Source organism: Podarcis vaucheri, assembly GCF_965113315.1.
Source record: "Podarcis vaucheri genome assembly, chromosome: Z".
In the NCBI taxonomy this organism is placed as follows: Eukaryota; Metazoa; Chordata; class Lepidosauria; order Squamata; family Lacertidae; genus Podarcis; species Podarcis vaucheri.
Genome location: NC_138758.1, coordinates 39,330,573 through 39,349,505, shown reverse-complemented (window position 1 = coordinate 39,349,505; position 18,933 = coordinate 39,330,573). Strand labels below are relative to the sequence as shown.

Sequence of the window (18,933 nt, the reverse complement as noted above, 5' to 3'; positions counted from 1 at the left end):
AGCATACTGCCTCTGACAGTGAAGGTGGAACATAGCCTTATCCTCCATCTCTTCTCCTGCTTAAACACACCTGTCCTTTCTCCTGCTGCACCCTGAATGCCAAGAACATAGGAGCCTATTTTTCTATAACAGCAGCCTTGCATTTAAGCACTGGCCTGGTAGCCATCCGCTGCCAGAAAGGTACATGCAAGTGAGTGAAGACACTGGCAGAGGAAGGATGAGTCACATCACCCCTTCCTTGGTACCCAATATTCAAATGCATCTCTCCATCCGTTCGTGCTCCAGCTCACAGCAGGCAAGTGGTTAATAAATACATTGCAGGCAACTTATTTTTGTGGGCGTATTTACCATTTGTTTAAACACATTTCAGGGAAGGGAAATACTTTATTGCAATGCTGCAACAATTATAAATTAAACACATTTGTAACAACATACAAATACCACAGTTAAAAACTAAATAAAACTATCACAATTTAAAATAATAAAAATAATTAAGCAGCAGCAGTAATATTAGAACAGACTTTGTCAACCTCTACCCCATCAATCTCCAGCCTGGGAACTGTAGTTCATAACATCTGAAGAGTGCCAGGTGTGCTGCCTGGGGCTGATGGGAATCGTTGCCCAAAGCATCAGGAGGGCGTCAGGTTGACAAGTACTGCATTTTGACATTAAAATCAGTACTCTGCCCAATTACAGCATCTTATACATTCCTTTTCTATTCTTTTGACGTGGAAGTCACCCAAACCTATGCAGGAGCAATTTGAAACCCCAAAGGTATCTGTGGACATACACACACAAAACCCTATTCGACGCAGCCAGAATATATCAGAGCTTTGGACCATCTCTTCTCACCCATCACCCAAATCGGGTGAAATCAAATTACTATGTTAATTAATATGGAATGAAATATGCACTGCACTTAATATAAAGATGACCAAGATTCCACCCACACCGTCTTTGGAAGAGAGCCAGCAAATACCTCCAGAGGGACCCTGGTTCTCAAGGAAGACTTCTAGATGATTCATAAGCCCCGCTGGAAATAGGATCCTCGGAACAGCTGTTTACCCCTACCATCCCAGCTCCCAGGATTCTTTGGGGGAACTGGTGTGCTTTAGGTGTATAGTATCTATGCAGCCTTAGCACTCATTTTTCCCATGCCACACTGATGACATCACTTCTGTGTATGCACGTTTAGAAAGAGTTGGAAGGAAACCCTAAAAGTCATCCAGTTCAACCCCACAAACAAAGTATAATATTTATCATATAATATTTATCTATTTTTTATTTTTTTAATACATACATACTACATACATGGGGACGCGGGTGGCGCTATGGGTTAAACCACTGAGCCTCTTGGGCTTACTGATCAGAAGGTCGGCGATTCGAATCCCCGCGACGGGGTGAGCTCCCGTTGCTCGGTCCTTGCTCCTGCCAACCTAGCAGTCCGAAAGCACGTCAAAGTGCAAGTAGATAAATAGGTACCGCTCTAGCAGGAAGGTGAACAGCATTTCCGTGCGCTGCTCTGGTTCGCCAGAAGCAGCTTAGTCACGCTGGCCACAGGACCTGGAAGCTGTACGCTGGCTCCCATGGCCAGTAAAGCGAGATGAGCACCACAACCCCAGAGTCGGTCACAACTCATGCACTTACACCAATCACCACGAACACTTAACTAGTTGCCACAGTCTTTGGTGGCTCATAGAAAGGAAATTGAACTTTTTAGAAGACACTTTCAAAATTCCAGTAGCTCCAGATTCGAGTGGGAGCTGGGGAGAGAAGAGATAAATCTGTCTTGGAGCAGAAAGCTCCAAACATCAATTTTCTTTGTTGTCCTCAATAAAAATCTGAGAACTTTGAAAAGCTGACCAAAGCAGCAACTCCCAAATATTTCCATCCTCTGCTCTCTCTGCCACCTTACATACCTATTCCTTCAATGAGGGGCAGGAGACATGTCTGAAAATGATCCAAATACTTTCATCCCTCCCTGATTTGATCCATTCAAATCAGAGCCAAGGTTTACTTACACCTATTCACATGCTTCAGATATGCAGTTTGTAAATCTAGGAAGAGACAGACATCGGAAGCTGCCTCATGCTGAGTCAGACCCTTGGTCCATCCAGCTCTGTATTGTCTACACTGACTGGCAGCTCCAGGGTTTCTTTCATTCAGGGTGTATTTTTCCAGCCCTACCTGGAGATGCTAGGGATTGAACCTGGGACCTTCTGCATGCAAAGCAGATGCTCTACCAATGAGCTATGGTCTTGCCCCATTGGACTCTCCTCATTTTAGGTCTGCAGGAAATAAATCGGAGAAGTATCTCCACCACCACTATGTTCAGCACAGCACATTGTACCAATTGGGTATTTATTTCATTTGTTGTATTTGTAAGATTTCCTCCCACCATCCTTCACCCATTAAGGTTCCAGGACAGGTCACACAGTTACTGGTATATCGCAGTTCTAAAGACAGATAGAACAGTTGCGAATGTTAAACCGTTCCAGCCAAAACAGAACAGCAGGAAAGCTATACTAACGGGTGGCGTTCAGAGACATCCCCTGTTGAAACGGGTGTTGCAGTTGTTTACAAGGATCCAGGCCAAGAATGAAAGTTGCAGAGAGCTTAATTAACCATCTTGGGAAGAGCTGGGTCAGGTGCTCTGGGACTGAAATTAAGAGCTTCTCGGAAGAAACCCAGAGACTTTGAGCTGTGGTTTTGAGCATCTCAGATACCAGCAGCCTACAGAGATGTATTTATCTCTGGTAGGGATGGGGGGGGTATTAATAAGAGCCTGCTGGATCAGGCCAGCGGCCCATCTGGTCCAGAACCCTGTATATCAGATAAGAAAGATTTGATTCAGTTTGCCTTCAAAGACAAACCTACCTAATTAACACTTTCTGAAACAGCTTGCAAACTGAAACAGACGCCACCCTTCAGAATTCACCCCTTATCCGAATTTTGCAATGCAATTCTCTGGCCAAGTCATGTGTACAAAAACACAGATGCCAGAATAATATGCACATGAAACAGCAAAAAATAGTCAAAATAACATGTACAATACTACATTATATTAGAGGAAATTGCTTTGCAAAAATGCGCATAAGGCAAAATGGGATGCAAACAGGTCTGTCAGGAAAAATCGGCTGCCATGTCTTCACAGTGTGTGTGTGTGTGTGTGTGTGCTTAATTGCAAACTGCTGAGGAAATGGTAGAGAAGTGAAGCTGTGGCCATTCCCAGACAGGAATAACCTGACCACTACAGTCCATGAGTTGGTAACCTTGAGGCTGGATTACTGCAATGGGCTCTATGTGGAGCTGCCCTTGGTCCTGGTTTGGAAGGTCCCAGGGACTACCCAAACCCTTATGTCCCAGCTCCATCGCTGAAGGACTGCTGTTGTCCACTAAGTTGGTGGGGCTTATTTGACATCAACACAAAACAGAGTCTTTAGTAAACCCACAACCCTGAGATTAAGAGTCTCGTGCTCTACCAATTGAGCTATTCCAGCAGCCCAAAAGCTTCACACACACACACCTCTCACAATTTCAGCATCACCAGCCTCTAAGTGAGAAAATTATTGTCCATTTGTCAGCAGGAAAGCTCTGCTGAGATCTATAGATTAGGCAGTGCTTCATAAAGCCAGCAAATCTCCCACAGAGCTCTGGGACATAGAGCTGGCTGAAAGACTTACGGAATCTAATAAGAGCATGCAGGGGAGCCAAATACAAAGATCCACTTGTTAATACATGCACCCCCTGATCACCTATGGGTCTAGACCACATGGATTTGTGACACCTCCCAAGGCACAGGGAAAAAAATCATTTTGGCATGTTTGTTTTACGAAATAGTCTTGTCTTAACTTTATTCCTAATGAATGCTTAATACTGGTAATAACAGCAACTGTGCATTCTCTCCCTGAGTCAAACTAAGCCTCCCACAGTTGTTCTTTAAAATTACCTTATTTTAGTGATTCAGTAAAATGCTTTGCAGTTGTGTCTGCAGCTATGCAATCTGGACCAGTGCTTTTTGGAAACACAGTGCAAAGTGTCAATGCTTAAGCAAACAAGCATTCTAGTCCTCATTGTTCTGAGGGCAGGCTTGCAGCACTTAATCTCAGGACAGTGGCGTAGCGTGGGTTGTCAGCACCCGGGGCAAGGCAAGTAATTTGTGCCCCCTAACCCGTGGATTTGCGCCCCCTAACCCGTGGATTTGCACCCCCTAACCCGTGGATTTGCGCCCCCTAACCCCCAGATGTTGCGCCCGGTGCGGCCGGCCCCCCCTGCACCCCCCACGCTACGCCACTGTCTCAGGAGCAGGGTCGGGTCAAATCCGCACTGAGAAAAAGGAGTCATTCAGAAATGGGAGAATCTGTAATATCTAGCACATTTGCTAATTTGGAACCATTTCTTCTGCTTGTTAAAAGAGAAGAGGGGAAACCTCTGAGATCCACATACACACACACACTATCCCTTTGCCTCAGCTCCTGAGATTTCAAGTAAACACTCCTAAGATATTTGAAAGACTGTTGCCAAAATAACAAAGGCTGGGAACTGGGTCTGAATACAAACAAAGGTTCTATGTAGTTTGAAAATTTTACACCCCTGTACCAAATCCTGTGCTCAAAGTAAAATGAATAAAGTATCCCTGCTCTTGGTGGGTTGGAGTCAGGTTATTCCTGTTCATGACCAGCATCATATCTCACAGCTTAATGTAGAAAGCATAGCCTAGAATTTTGAAGATGGGCAGAAACTCAAGGGTCACCTTGATCAGCACCCTGGAGTCTATCGGAAAAAGGCTCCCACAGGATCCAACCCACCCTCTGGACCAGTGGTTCCCAATCTTCTTTTCCCCCATGGACAACTTGAAAATCCGAAGACCACTTACTACAATTTCTGTCGTGCTTGCTGGTGCTAGATGCTGCATGATTTCTTTTTAAAATTATTGCTCCTTTTCTTTCGTATATTTTGTTTCATTTGTGATCTTCAGTTGAAGGGCAGTGTATAAATTCATTATTATTATTATTGGCAAAATACAATTCACATTCTACAGAATTCAAATTGTATTCTCTTGTCCTACAATCTAAGAAATAAATGAAGCAATACAAATACATTAAGAAATCAACATGAATATTTAACGGGGACACAGTGATTGTAGATCACCAGTGGTCCATGCACCCCTGTTTGCGAACCCTGCTCATGAACAAGAGTTCTGCCCGTTCTTCTGGAAAGTCTGTCTCACGGGCTCTTCCTTCTGTTCCCAAAGAGGTCCTTTCCCCACAATCAGAACCTGCTGCTTATCCTTTCACTGTCACCTCACTCTGTAAAATGACACCAATCAAAATTAACCACACTAAATGTCTCTTGCAAAAGTGTGTGGTTTGGGTTTTTTGTTTAAAGGGAAAATAATTTCAATTTTTCAGTAAGGTTAAATTAACAGTAGGGAGTTTTGGCATCTCCGGGGAACCTGTTTATTGGGCATTTGTCCCACTTTGCACACGGGATGTCTTCCCATCAATCATTTGTTCACTTCACACTTTTCAATGCACTTCCCATTCACTTTCCAAACAACCAAAGTCTGCGATTTCTTTTAAGTGGATTTGTTGCACTAGGGTAGAAGACCGCTTATTTTCATTTTAAAGGCACAAACCTAAACTTCCGGTATACGTGCTGGGATCCCTCCCACAAATACCGGCAGTCTGAAGGCGTCACTACATTTTAAACATCCTCTGTGATGCTTGCAATTCTCCTTGGTTTTGTGTCGCCAGTAGAAAACAAAAGCCGCATATGCTCCTTCATCTGGCGCTAAGGAACAGGAGCACGTTAGGTGCAAAACACAACACAGTGACGAGGCCCCTCCCCAAAGGCTCACTTTTCTTGGTCAGCACGCGGCTACCAGAGAGGGATCGTCCAAGACAAGCAGAGAGCATCTTCCAAGGCTAAGAAGTTAAACAGCTGCGGAGGCAAAGTCACCACTGCGCAGGCAGGCAGCTTGCCGGTCCCGTCCCCCCCCCCGTCCCCCCACAACATAATTGCTGCATTCCCAGAGCTTGGAAGTTCACCAGGGCAGCCGTGGGCTCTTTGAGCCTTTGCCAAAATAAAAAGAAAAAGTGGTCCACGGCTGGGCAGCATGCCAAAACACTTCGCACCTCACGTCATCTGCTATTTCAACCCAGCGCCAGCCGGACTAAAAATACAGAGTTAGCACTTCTGGCTCACTGGCATGGTGGGAGACTAAAGGCGGGGGTTCAGCAGCAGCAGCAGCAGCGCTGTCCTCCTACCCTCCACGCTCAACAGCAGACACTTTTGGCAGGCTGAGAAGATGCAGCACACCAGGGATAGGCTGTCTGCACTGCCGGAAGGAAAAGTGCTAGAGGTATGTGTGTTTCTCTCTGTGTAAAAACTTGGCACATGGTGATGTTTTTACTTCATCTCAGACCACACAATTTGGTGGTGGTGGGGAGTTTTGTTGGAGAGAACAGCTGAAATGTTCCAGACCCCTCTCCCCTAGGTGTAGCAGGGCACAGAACACCAGGCCTGCCGCTTTCTGACAAAATCCGTACAGCGATGGGTAGGAGCATCGAAGGAGCGCATCGTTCCGATCCAGCATACTCCAAAGCCCCGATACGATCCAGCAGTCAGAAAGGAAATACAGAATCCGGGTTTGTGGCAGACCCCTTCCCACTGTGCACCCTCCCCCTCCCCAGCCTCTGACGTCAAGCAGAGGCGGGCGAGCTCCTCCGAGCGCGGAACAAGACACCGACGTGCTCCTCTGGAAACACGCACGTCTCCCTTGCACGCTCGCTCTTCTTTCCCAGCCCTTGCACGATCCCATGCGCGCGCCCCTTCCAACCTGGTCTCTTGGTACTTGCACAGACACGCGCCCGGTGTGTTTCTTTTTGCCCCCTCACCCCAAACCTCCCTTGCCATAAATGTTCATCCATGCACGACGCGGAGACTATATCAAATTCCTCCACGCTCACTCTTTTGCACACTCCTTGCTTTTTGCACCCACGACCCCAACTCCACCCTGTGCAGGATTCAATCTCTCGCTAGAGTAACGAGGGTCGGAGAGAAAGAGATGACCCCCTCGTCCCCCCCCCATCCCTCGACCATCACCATCATTGCGCCCGCAGCTCTCCTTTTTACGCGCCTCCTTTTTACGCACGGCCTCAGAGCGCCCCGCTAGGTTTCTTTCTTTAGGGCTAGCTTGCTCCTTCGCTTTGCATCCCGATCTCGCCCCCTCCTTTCCCCAAATAAGAACCCGAGCTCGGATTCACCTGACTTTGGCCGCCACCGACGCCACGGCCTCGTTGCGGAGCGAGCGGCGTTTGGAGACGGCCGTGCCCATCGTCCTCCTCGAAGCTCATCGCCGCCACCGCCGCGCGGATCCGCCACTGCCGCTGCCACCACCGCCCATGCCGACCCCCACCCCCAACTCTGGGGATAGGCTGCGATCTCGGCTGCTGCTGCTGCCTTGGCGGGCCGAGCGGAGTCCGCCTCCTCCCAGGCAGACCCCTGCGAGTGTCGCTGGAGGAGGAGGAGCCGGAGGAGGAGCCGCCGCCACGACTAGCCGCCCCTCGGCGCGCATCGCGGCTGCTCATTGACTGCGGCTCGGGCGCTACAGGAGAGACCTGACGGGGCGGGGTGCAGGAAGCCCAGGCTCTGTCATGCCTATATTTGGGGAGGCTCTGGAGCAGGGAGGGAAAGCGCCGGCAGTGGGATCGGTGGAGTGTTTCTGAGGTTGTGCAGAGTGCCCTGGCACCACCTTGACAGGAGACGGCCGAGTGATCTTGGAATCCGAGGATCCTGGCTCAACGCGGAAGTTCCGAGCCGGCTGGGTGCGTTGGCGGCAAGGCAGTCGCGGTGCCCCTGAGGAGATGCATGCTTGAATTAAATAAAGCTAGACCGACTCTGGTCCTGTGCAAAGGACAATGCCGTCTCTTAGATAGGCGCCCTCACTGACTACATCCAAGCACTGAACTAGCATCGTAGCTCTGTGGTGGAACATCTGCTTTGCATGCAGAAGGTCCTAGGCTCATCACCCTAGGCTGCACGAAAAGTCTTTATACAGGGAAGAGCACCCCTGTGAACATGCAAAGGGTCATTCTTTCAGTTCTTTCTTCAGCACTGCCAGCAACAGAAACTGGCTTTAACACTATCTGCTCCACTTCATTAAACTGTGGGCTACCACAAATCATACACACGGGGGTGGGATAAAGCCTTGGTTCTTCACCGCTGCGGGAGAAAAAAGTCACAGGATATGGGACTACTTCTTCCGCCTGAAAAATCTCAGCTTTTTTCAAAACCAGGGACAAAGTTCCAGTCCTTAAGGCTGCAAATATATATCTGAAAGCAATATGGCTGAATAAGACTCCTGGCTCCTTCTCCCTTCCCAATTATGCTAGCAAAACCAGTCTAAGTTATGCAATTAAGAGAAAGCATTGACATTCTGCAAAGTCATCCAATTTGTAGGATTTATGGGGGACAAAGAATTCTCTTACCACAGTAACATAGACAACCCCCCCTCAATGGATTGCACATACAAAGACTTGCTTATAATCTTATTGGTTGCATCACCAAGTATGTGGTTTGAATACTCTCAAAACATTATATGAAAATGTGAAGTATGGCTGTTAGTGCAGATTAGCAAGTCTCTTTAACTGTACAGTACTGCATTCTGCTGCTTTTCTATGTGCAGGGAGCGTTTGTATTTGGAGAAGTGGATGTATCCCTCAAGAGAGCCCCCATTCACAGCCTGAAGTGCAGCAGCCCCAGTACAGTTTCATGACCTCCGTAAAAGGATTAAACCACTGGATAGAAATAGAAGGGTGTGAGGGTCAGGTCTCTCCACTGTATTCTCACGCAAAAATAAATTATTCACCCTCTGATCAGCTTCTCATGTGCTACGTTTCCTCACGGAACGAAGCAGCCTGCTCTCTTATTCAAACACACACACTTCTCCTCCAGAGAGTCTTATTTGTCTCAAAGCCATATGCTCACCCATATCCACCACCACACCCCAGTTGCAGGTAATTTGGCACTGTGGAGCACTTGTCCTGATTTGCTCAAAGCTGATGAGGTTAGACACAGTGGAGGGTGGTCCATCTGGGCAAGTGGGGCACTGCCCCACCAACCTCAGAATGTTCTCAGCCAGCTCCCACCCACCTGCCTTCTTACGTTAAACTGGTCCAGGTAGATAGCCCTGGCTGTCTCCTTCTTCTTCCTCCTCAGTCTCAGTGTCACCACTTTATCTGCCTTCCACCCAACTAGTCCCAAGGGGCACAGTCTGGAGGGATAAGGGCTCCCTGTTTCACTCATTGTGGGCTGTTTATCTGTAATCTCCCTGTGCCCACCATGACAGACTCTTCTTCCACGGTAACTTTGACCCCATGAACTTTTGGTTCCTGTCCACTCCTTCCCCAAACTTGCAACTAGATAAGCTGGAACATGTGCAGAGGAGAACAGCCAAGATGCCCAAGGGTCTGGAAACCACACCTTGAGAAGAAAGGTTGGGGGAGTTCGGTATGTTTAGCCTGGGAAAGAGATGTGATAGCCATCTTCGAATATACCTCAAGAGCTGTCCCATGGAAGATGGAGCAAGCTTGTCTTCTCCTGCTCGGGAGAGTAGGACTCAAACCAATGGCTTTAAGTTTCAACAAATAAGATTTCGACTAAACATCAGGAAGAACTTTCTGGCAGTAAGAGTTGTTTAGCAGTGGAATGGACCTTGGAAGTTTTTAAGCAGAGGTTGGATGGCCATCTGTTCTAGATGCTTTACTTGAGATTCCTGCATTACAGGGGGTTGGACTAGAGAACCCTTGATATCCCTTCCAACTCTACAATTCTATGATCACTGTCATAAATAGAAATCAACATATCTCTAAGCAGGCCAATAGGTTGATGAATCAAGGGAGCAGCAGCACATCACCCAATCAATTGTGTGCAGCACACACAGTTGTCCCTTTTGCATGCCACATTTTCACAGTCTTCACATTTTCCCAGCTAAAACATCTTGGGTGCACATCAGAGCTAAACAAAAGATCCCATGGGAAGTGTCCAAGACAGCCAGAGGAGATGTGATTTGGATCCTCCCCTTTGTGCAAAGAGGGAGAGCCCCAAAGAAAACCAAACACACCTGCCTTTGCTTTCATACAGAATGATCAGTGCAGGATATTTTAGTTTCCCAACAAACAAACATAAAACAATTGGTTTCTGAGTTGTTGCACAGAAAAACTAAGAGCTCCATTAATGGATCAAAAAATTATTTTATTTTTAGGTTCTAACAGGAAGGGCATTTGCTAATACTGTATATAGATAGATGCAGAAATAGATAAAATATTTTTAAAGTTAATTCATGTTATTTACTAATCATATTATTTATTTCATACTGCTTGATTGTAAATAAAAAACAAACCGTTAAAGCAGTTTATGAAAAGAGAGACTATCTGTAAAAACATTTTTTTTAAAAGCAGTTTAAAACAGTCAAATAATAATTAAAATCAGTGATAAGCTAAACAAAAATTAAAACATTCTACATATCTGGGTAGGCTTGTCTAAGCAATAACGTTTTATGCAGGCTCCAAAACGAGTAACAGTGAGGCACCTGCCTGATTGTCAATAGGTGCTGCCACCTATCGATTTCTTACAAATGTGGAACAGGTATTATGTGGCGGCACCCGTAGTAGGGCCAATTCTGCAGGTCAAAGCAGTTGAGTGGGCACATGTGGGGAAAGGCAACCTCTCCAGCTAACTAGTCCCAGGTTGTTAAGGGCTTTATATTCTAATAGCAACACCTTGAACTTGGCCCAGTAGCAAATCAGCAACCAGTACAGGCCTCTGAGCTGAGGTGTTACGTGCTGATGGACTCAGTCCTGTCAGCAACCTTGATGCAGTATTGTCCTCATATTACAAATTATATCTGGTTCAGCAATTGCACATAAAATGAAAAAATAAGAATATATTTCTATAAAAATTTCCCAGTCTGATACCACATTTTTAATTAATCTTTTGACGTTCATTCAGACTACACACACACACACACACACACACACACACACACACATATATATAAAGGTAAAGGGACCCCTGACCATTAGTTCCAGTCGTGGCTGACTCTGGGGTTGCGGCGCTCATCTCGCTTTATTGGCGGAGGGGGCTGGCGTACAGCTTCCGGGTCATGTGGCCAGCATGACTAAGCCACTTCTGGCAAACCAGAGCAGCACACAGAAACGCTGTTTGCCTTCCCGCCAGAGCAGTACCTATTTATCTACTTGCACTTTGACATGCTTTCGAACTGCTAGGTTGGCAGGAGCAGGGACCTAGGTTGGCAAGCAACGGGAGCTCACCCCATCACAGGGATTCGAACCGCCAATCTTCTGATCAGCAAGTCCTAGGCTCTTGCCTAGCAAGTCCACAGCACCACCCGTGTCCCTATATATAAACTTTAAATAAATTATTGTTTAAACATGGTGAACCCATAGCTTTTGGGGGGAAAGAACCCCAAATTTTTTTTGGGGGGGAGGGACCTAACCCAAAGCTGGTTTTTTATTTTTATTAGATAATTATAATATAATTATAAATTATTATATAATTTTTATTAAGTTTTACATTTTGACTTCAACACAATCATCATTATCACAGGGGGGGGGAAACATATACAAGTCCCAATCTCTCTCTCCCCCCCCCCCACTCCTCCCCTGACTTCCCTCAACTTCCTCTTCTGGTTCTTTAAATATCAGTTTCTCCTGCTTTTTTTGTTCTGCCTTAATTTTGTATTCTTTTAGCTAAATGTTATTGCATTATTGTCATTTTTATACCATATTTTCCAGAATTACATCTTACGTTTGATTATTTTCCCACTTATTGCCTCTTAGTTTTTATGCTTGTTTTCTGAATTGTAAGTGCTTAGTCAAACCCTGCTAGTGAGTTCACTTCTTTACAGTTTCTGTAGGTAAAGGTAAAGGTACCCCTGCCCGTATGGGCCAGTCTTGACAGACTCTAGGGTTGTGCGCTCATCTCACTCTATAGGCCGGGAGCCAGCGCTGTCCACAGATACTTCCGGGTCACGTGGCCAGCGTGACAAGCTGCATCTGGCGAGCCAGCGCAGCACACGGAATGCCGTTTACCTTCCCACTGGTAAGCGGTCCCTATTTATCTACTTGCACCCGGGGGTGCTTTCAAACTGCTAGGTTGGCAGGCGCTGGGACCGAACGACGGGAGCGCACCCCGCCGCAGGGATTCGAACCGCCAACCATGCAATTGGCAAGTCCTAGGCGCTGAGGTTTTACCCACAGCGCCACCCGCGCTGTCACAGTTTCTGTAAGTACATCATAAATGGTTCCCAGTCTTTTTTTATAGTCTCTGTTGTCCTTGTCTTTAAGTTTTCCAGTGAGCTTTGCCATTTCAGCATATTCCATTAGTTTTACTTGCCATTCTTCTTTTGTTGGTATCTTGTCATCTTTCCATTTTTGGAAAGCCGCTGTTCTAGCATAAATAGTTTTTTCCCACTTTTTTTGACCTGCAATGTGCAATGCCTAGCAATAAAGCTTCTAGTCTTGTAACAAATGCCAAAGCTAGCTTTTTTTAAAAAAATGTATTTTTATTAAAGATTTTCTTGGTTTACAAAAGTATTTGCTCTCTCTCTCTCTCTCTCTCTCTCTCTCTTGCTGTTTCTGTATGGCAAGCCTAGTCTTGGTGACAGAGTACCGGTCAGAATAGAAAATAATAACATAAGGAGAGCCTGCTGGGTGAGGCCAATGGCCCATCTAGCATCCTGTTCTCACAGTGGCCAGCCAGATGCTCCTTACGGGAAACCAGCAAGCAGGACCTGAGCACAAGAGCAGCCTCCTCTCTTGCAGTCTCCAGCAGCTGGCATTCGGAAGCACTGCTGCCCAGGACTGTGGAGGGAGAGCTTCGCCATCATGGCTAGTAGCCATCAACAGCCCTCTTCTCCAAAAACTGGTCTACAGTAATCCTCTTTTAAAGCCATCCACGTTGGTGGTCCATTACCGCCACCAATGCGGTTTCACTATGCACTGTGTGAGATTCAGTGCCAAGGGCCTTCTGGCGGTTCCCTCATTGCGAGAAGTGAGGTTACAGGGAACCAGGCAGAGGGCCTTCTTGGTAGTGGCACCCACCCTGTGGAACGCCCTCCCTTCAGATGTGAAGGAAGTAAGCAGCTATCTTCTCTTTAAGAGACATCAGAAGGCAGCCCTGTTTAGGGAAGTTTTTAATATTTAATGCTGTATTGTTTTTAGCACTTGATTGGAAGCTGCCCAGAGTGGCTGGGGAAACTCAGCCACATGGGCAGGGTATAAATAATTTATTATTATTATTATTACTACTACTACTACTACTACTACTACTACTACTACTATTACTACTACTTCATTTTATCTGTCCTGAATCTTCCAACAACAAATAAATTAGACTGTGCTAAACAGGCTGCTGGTCTGATCTATGGTGGCACAGAGGTCAGTGAACGGTGGTGTGGCTAGCCTGGGCTGGTGGTCGTGGGACTTCCAAGCCCTTGGACTCTCAGCCAGTGTCTGACCTAGCTGACCGCTGGCACCTGGCCTAGCCAGGACCCCACCAACAGAAGAAGGGAGCTGCCTGAGGAAACCTGTGCCAACCTGATAATACGATATGGCATTGCATAGACCTTTTCAGGCTGTCTTCAGCACTGACCAGATCAGGGGTGCCTTGAATAAAGGGGGAGGGGAGGGGAGGTAATTTGAACGGCAATGCTCATCAACTTTGGGGGGGTCCCGGCGAGACCCCTTCGGCCCCTAGGAGTTGGTTCCTATGGACCAGATTCGGCCCAATTAAACTTCAGCAAAGTGGCTGCAAGAGGGACTTTTGTTTCTTTGAATCGCTTATTCGGGACGACGACAAGCACCAGAGCATCCGCATTGCTACCTGCCAGTCACAGCCGAAGTTTTCAGACAAATAGATCCCCGCCCGCTGATCAGGCTTCACGCCCCCTGAGCAGATGTTCCCCCAAGACGACCCCCCCTCTCGTTCCCAGCGAGGCGGCACGATCGATCAATCAAGGGCTGAGACGCGGCTGTGCTCCAAACCCGCTCATTAGCAGACACCCAAATATCATAATTGGGAGGGAATTATGCCAATCAGGGAAATGTGCGTCTGTTTACTCTGCATGTTGTGATTTTCTGGGTTGTTTCGGCGTTGGGGAAAGAGAACAGCGATGATACAGAGAGATGGGTCAAGGGGAGCGAGTGGTCTCACAAGCTCGGGTTGCCGATTTCAAAAATCGGGTGGGTGAATTCACCTTGTGAATTCTGCCACCTGGACATCCCGTTCTCCACTCAAAGCCATTTTGATCTTCTATGCTATGATAATGAAAGGTAAGCTCTAATTGCTGCCATCATTTTCACAAAGGCCCCTGTGCCTTAAACTTTACCATGGCATGTTCGGCAGAAATTCAAAGGGCAAAGGCTTCTATCTGCAAAAGCTTTCCCTAATGAATTTCTGCCCTTTGCACAAGCTTTGAAGTCTCTGTTTTTAAAAACCAAAGGAACCTTGCTCACCCAATTTATCGCACGCGGGAGTCTCTGTTGTTCTCAGCCCACACGAAACAGGACTCCATTATACACCCATTTTGCAGATTGGGGACCAACGTCTGGCAGACAGTAATGTGCCCACACAAGTCCTACGTGATAGAGCTTGAACCTCAAACCAAATGTTGGAGCTCCAGGCTCCGGGCACTGACTTTTTTGCCCATTGAGCTGGTGTCGAAGGCAGAGCACCTCGAACCACATGGTTTTTCTGGTCAGTTGGCAACCCTACTGTTTTATGCCTCTTCTGGACAAGAACGTAAACATCTCTCGCCCTCTAAAATTGGCAGGATGGCCTGGAAGAGTACCAGCCCCTCCTCCTGTCTGGCGTTCCTTATATTTCTTTTCACTTACCCTCTTTTACGGTTTCCAAGCTCCGCTTCGGCTCTCCAGGGGAGAACGGCCAACGGAGCAATTAACTTGATCTCAGTCCTTCAGAGGATGAGAGGGTGGAGGGGAGGAGGAAGAGGAGGAGGAGGGTAAGAGAAACCGTTTGCAAACGGTGGTCGTGACAGACAAGCAAAGTTATGTTTTCGTCAAAATTGTCGCCATATCACAGTGGTTTTATATAAGCCTTGCCATGCACTGAGAGGTTTCGCATAGCTGGAGTTTGTCCCTGAGCTCTGATAATGCTTCTCGCTGCCTGGACAAAGGACAGAGACATGTGCGTGTCTGTAGAAACTAGCCTACTGTACAAAAGGGAAACTTCGCATTCTTTGTTCCACCTGCTTCTGCCTAACAACAGAACAACAACAAATTGATTTGCAATGTAGATGGTATTGCCCCTTTCTTCCCTAATAGAAGCCTCTGCATAGAAAGTGATCAGCTCAGGATTAGCAAATTCCATTTTATTTTCTTAAAAATTTAAAGAGGCGTCCTGCTGTGGTCACAGGGATGGGGAATACCTCAGGCCTAGAAGCCAAATGCAGCCCTTCGGGTCTCTCTGTCTGGTTCTCAGGCCCCTCCCCAGACCACACCTCTCACCAGTCTTGCTTCGCACTTTCGTTTAGTGTTTCCGGCCTGGCTGGGACTTGTCCTTCATTTGCCAGGACAGAGGTCTTTTGTGTGTGTGTGTGTGTGTGTGTGTGTGTGTTTGTTAAAGCAGCCTATTGTACGAAGTAAAATCTGTATTTGTTGCTCTGCCCACTTTTGCCTCTAGTCCCACCCACCCCTGGCATGCGGCCCCCAGAAGGGAATGTGGCCCCTCGGGATGGATAAGGTTCCCCACCCCTGCTTTGGCTGCTCATATTGGGTTCAATCAGCTTGAAAGACAAGGAAAGAGGTCACTGAGCCCTGACATAGCTGGCTTTTCATTGCCAGCAACATTAATAAACCTCCCAATGAAATTAAAAGGATAATGGGCACTGGATGTCAACATTGTTTTGATGGATCTCCTTGAGGATATATTAAGACAAGAGGACATGGGAATCATTTTAAAATGTAATGACTGCAGCAAAATTATTAATTGCAGAGTGCTGGAGGCAACAAAAAGATACCAACAAACTGGAATGTGTGTTTGTTTTTTTAAAAAAAAAACAACCACCAGGAATCTCTCATGTTGACATCTTTGATTATTAGAAATAGTAGAAGAGGAAAGCCAAATATGTTAAAATGAAGAGGTGCCTCCAGATGTTGCTGAACCACAACTCCCATAAGCCCTAGCAAGCATGGCCAATGGCCCACGATGATGGGCATTGTAGTTCAGCAACATCTGGAAGGCCACAGGCTCCCCACACCTGCAGTGAATTTATTAGTTTAGGGGAGGGGTGCCCCCCAGGTGTTGCTGGACTACAGATCTCAACAGTCCCAGCTGGCATGAAGGATGATGAGAACTACAGTCCAGCAACATATAGAGGGCACCACCTTGGTCTACCCCGGCTTTAGACTATATAAGGCAATGGTGGATGGAGGAAGAGATCAGTTTTCTGAAATGTGTTTATGTGCATGTGTATTTAAATTTAAACAGGTTTCTGGTCCTCATGAAGATATGCTTACAGGTGCATCATGTTACATGCTCATAGGCAGCATAGCAAGGTTGTGTGGTGTCTTGCGTGGGATGAAACGCTTCTATGGTGCAGCTTGACGAAACCGGAAGTCTTCAAATGCTGAACAGCAGGGGAACATTGTGTATGTGAGTATGTGTGTGTTTTCACAAAGAATATGGTACTTCAGAGATTATCAGTGTGTAGGCAATGGGGAGATGGAATTCAAATGTGACATTTCTTCCCACCATAAAGAAACAGATGGATGAGTTGGGACACTGGCACAGTCTCTGAATATGGATAGATTTCACTCACGTCCTGATTAAATGCATCAGAGGGCAGAACATAACCTTCCCCTAAGTCAAGCTGGCTGGTGCCACGTAGGGATGGCTGCAGTAGTGACCGGTGCACCTTGAGTCTGGTAGCACAGAAGGAAGGGAGCCTGAAGAGCAGGAGTCAAAGCCAATGACAAGAACATAAGAAGAGCTCTGCTGGATCAGGCCAGTGGTCCATCTAGTGCAGCATCCTGTTCTCACAGGAGCCAGCGAGATGCAACAATGGGAAGCCCACAATGGACATGCAAAGAAGAGCAACTATCTCCTCCTGTGGCTTCCAGCAACTGATCTTCTGAAGTATTACCGCTTCCCAAGAGTCAGAGCATAACCATTATGGCTAGTAGCAACTGACAATCTTATTACCCTCCATGGAGGTGTCCCGATTTGTTTTAAAGCCCTCCAAAGTTGGTGGGCATCACGGCCTCCTGCTGGAACACGTTCCATAGTTTTAACTATACGTTGCATGGAGAAGTAAGGCAGGTGTTTTCTTTTATCTGTTCTGAATCTTCCAACATCCAGCTTCACTGGGTGCTCACAAGTTCCAGTGTTAAGGGAGAGGAACCTAAACTTTTCTCTCTCCACTCTTTCTACACCACACATCATTTTATAAACTTATATCATGTTGCCTCAAAACACTGCAACGTTTTCTCATGGGAGACGGGGAGTCGCTCCATCGCCTTGATCATTTCAGTTACCTTTTTCTGTGTTGAGGGCAGGGTGTTGCAGTCTTGAAAAGGTGACAGACAGATGACTTTGCAGCCTGACACAGCTTCTCATGCTGAAGGCCCCCAACAAAGCAGTGTATGGAAATAGCATTTTACTAATGTGTTTAGCGCACCTAAAGGTGGAGGCAGATTGTGCCATCCGTGTAGCAAACTGGAGAGGGGAAAAGAAAGGTAGAAGCTGGGATATTATTTCCACCACTGCATAATTTGGTTCTCTCCCCACCCTCTGGAGCTTCTTTCTCAGGTGAGGCAGGTTGTCAGCTACAAAGAGAGAGCACCCTTTCCCACTGGGCAGCATGACAACTGCATGCTTTGGGAAAAGAGGAATTTTTATTCTCCAGGATTAATTTGCCTTAAGTTGCTTTTGCAGTTCCTCTTTACATGCCATGGGCATAGCCAGGATTTATTGGGAGCGGGCAGTTTTTATGTTGGGGTGTGTGGAACTCAGTTATCTACAATGCAATTGGTCAGTTAGTTAAGTATTTTTATTTATTTACTTGATATAGGTAGGGGCAACTGCACCCCCTGGCTACGCCCATATTACATGCTTCTATTTGTACCTTTAATAGTAATAGTAATTTATTAATTGTACCCCGCCCATCTGGCTGGGTTTCCCCAGCCATTCTGGGTGGCTTCCAACAAAGATTAAAAATACATAAAAATGTTACACATTAAAAACTTCCCTGACCAGGGCTGCCTTCATTTGTCTTCTAAATGTCAGGTAGTTGTTTATCTCTTTGACATCTGATGGGAGGGCGTTCCACAGGGCTGGTGTCGCTACCGAGAAGGCCCTCTGCCTGGTTCCCCGTAGCTTAGCTTCTTGCAGTGAGGGAACCACCAGAAGGCCCTTGGTGCTGGACCTCAGTGTCCGGACAGAACGATGGGGGTAGAGATGCTCCTTCAGGTATACTGGACCGAGGCCGTTTAGGGCTTTAAAGGTCAGCACCAACACTTTGAATTGTGCTCAGAAACGTACTGGGAGCCAATGTATGTCTTTCAAGACCGGTGTTATATGGTCTCGGCGGCCGCTCCCAGTCACCAGTCTAGCTGCCGCATTCTGGATTAGTTGTAGTTTCCGGGTCACCTTCAAAGGTAGCCCCACATAGAGCGCATTGCAGTAGTCCAAGCGGGAGATAACCAGAGCATGCACCACTCTGGCAAGATAGCCTGCTGGCAGGTAGACTCTTATAACCAGCAGGTAGAGCAGCATTCAGTGTCTCTTGGAAGAGCAGGTGACCACAGTTTCTCCCTCTGATGCTCCAAGAACTCCCCACCCCCACCCCTGCTCCACAGTCTCCAAAAGCAATGAGGGCCAGTGTGATGT

General features: G+C 46.8%; 1 protein-coding gene and 1 long non-coding RNA gene across 3 annotated transcripts in view; one reads left to right on the top strand and one right to left on the bottom strand.

Moving 5' to 3' along the window:
• The window catches only part of NSMF (NMDA receptor synaptonuclear signaling and neuronal migration factor), a 55,221-nt gene extending 47,706 nt beyond the window's left edge, over positions 1–7,515 (bottom strand). Inside the window, exon 1 of one of the 2 annotated variants that reach the window (XM_082207713.1) lies at positions 7,269–7,515. In XM_082207713.1, the coding sequence (XP_082063839.1) occupies positions 7,269–7,339 (71 nt within the window). In that variant the 5' untranslated portion in view covers positions 7,340–7,515. The remainder of the gene's footprint in view (positions 1–7,268) is intronic. The other variant, XM_082207712.1, reaches the window with a different exon arrangement.
• Positions 6,093–18,901, top strand: LOC309523712. The gene is made up of 3 exons (XR_014215554.1): positions 6,093–6,364; positions 16,534–16,698; positions 18,805–18,901. It is a non-coding gene; the product is annotated as an uncharacterized lncRNA (long non-coding RNA).
• Positions 18,902–18,933: the final 32 nt, after the last annotated feature.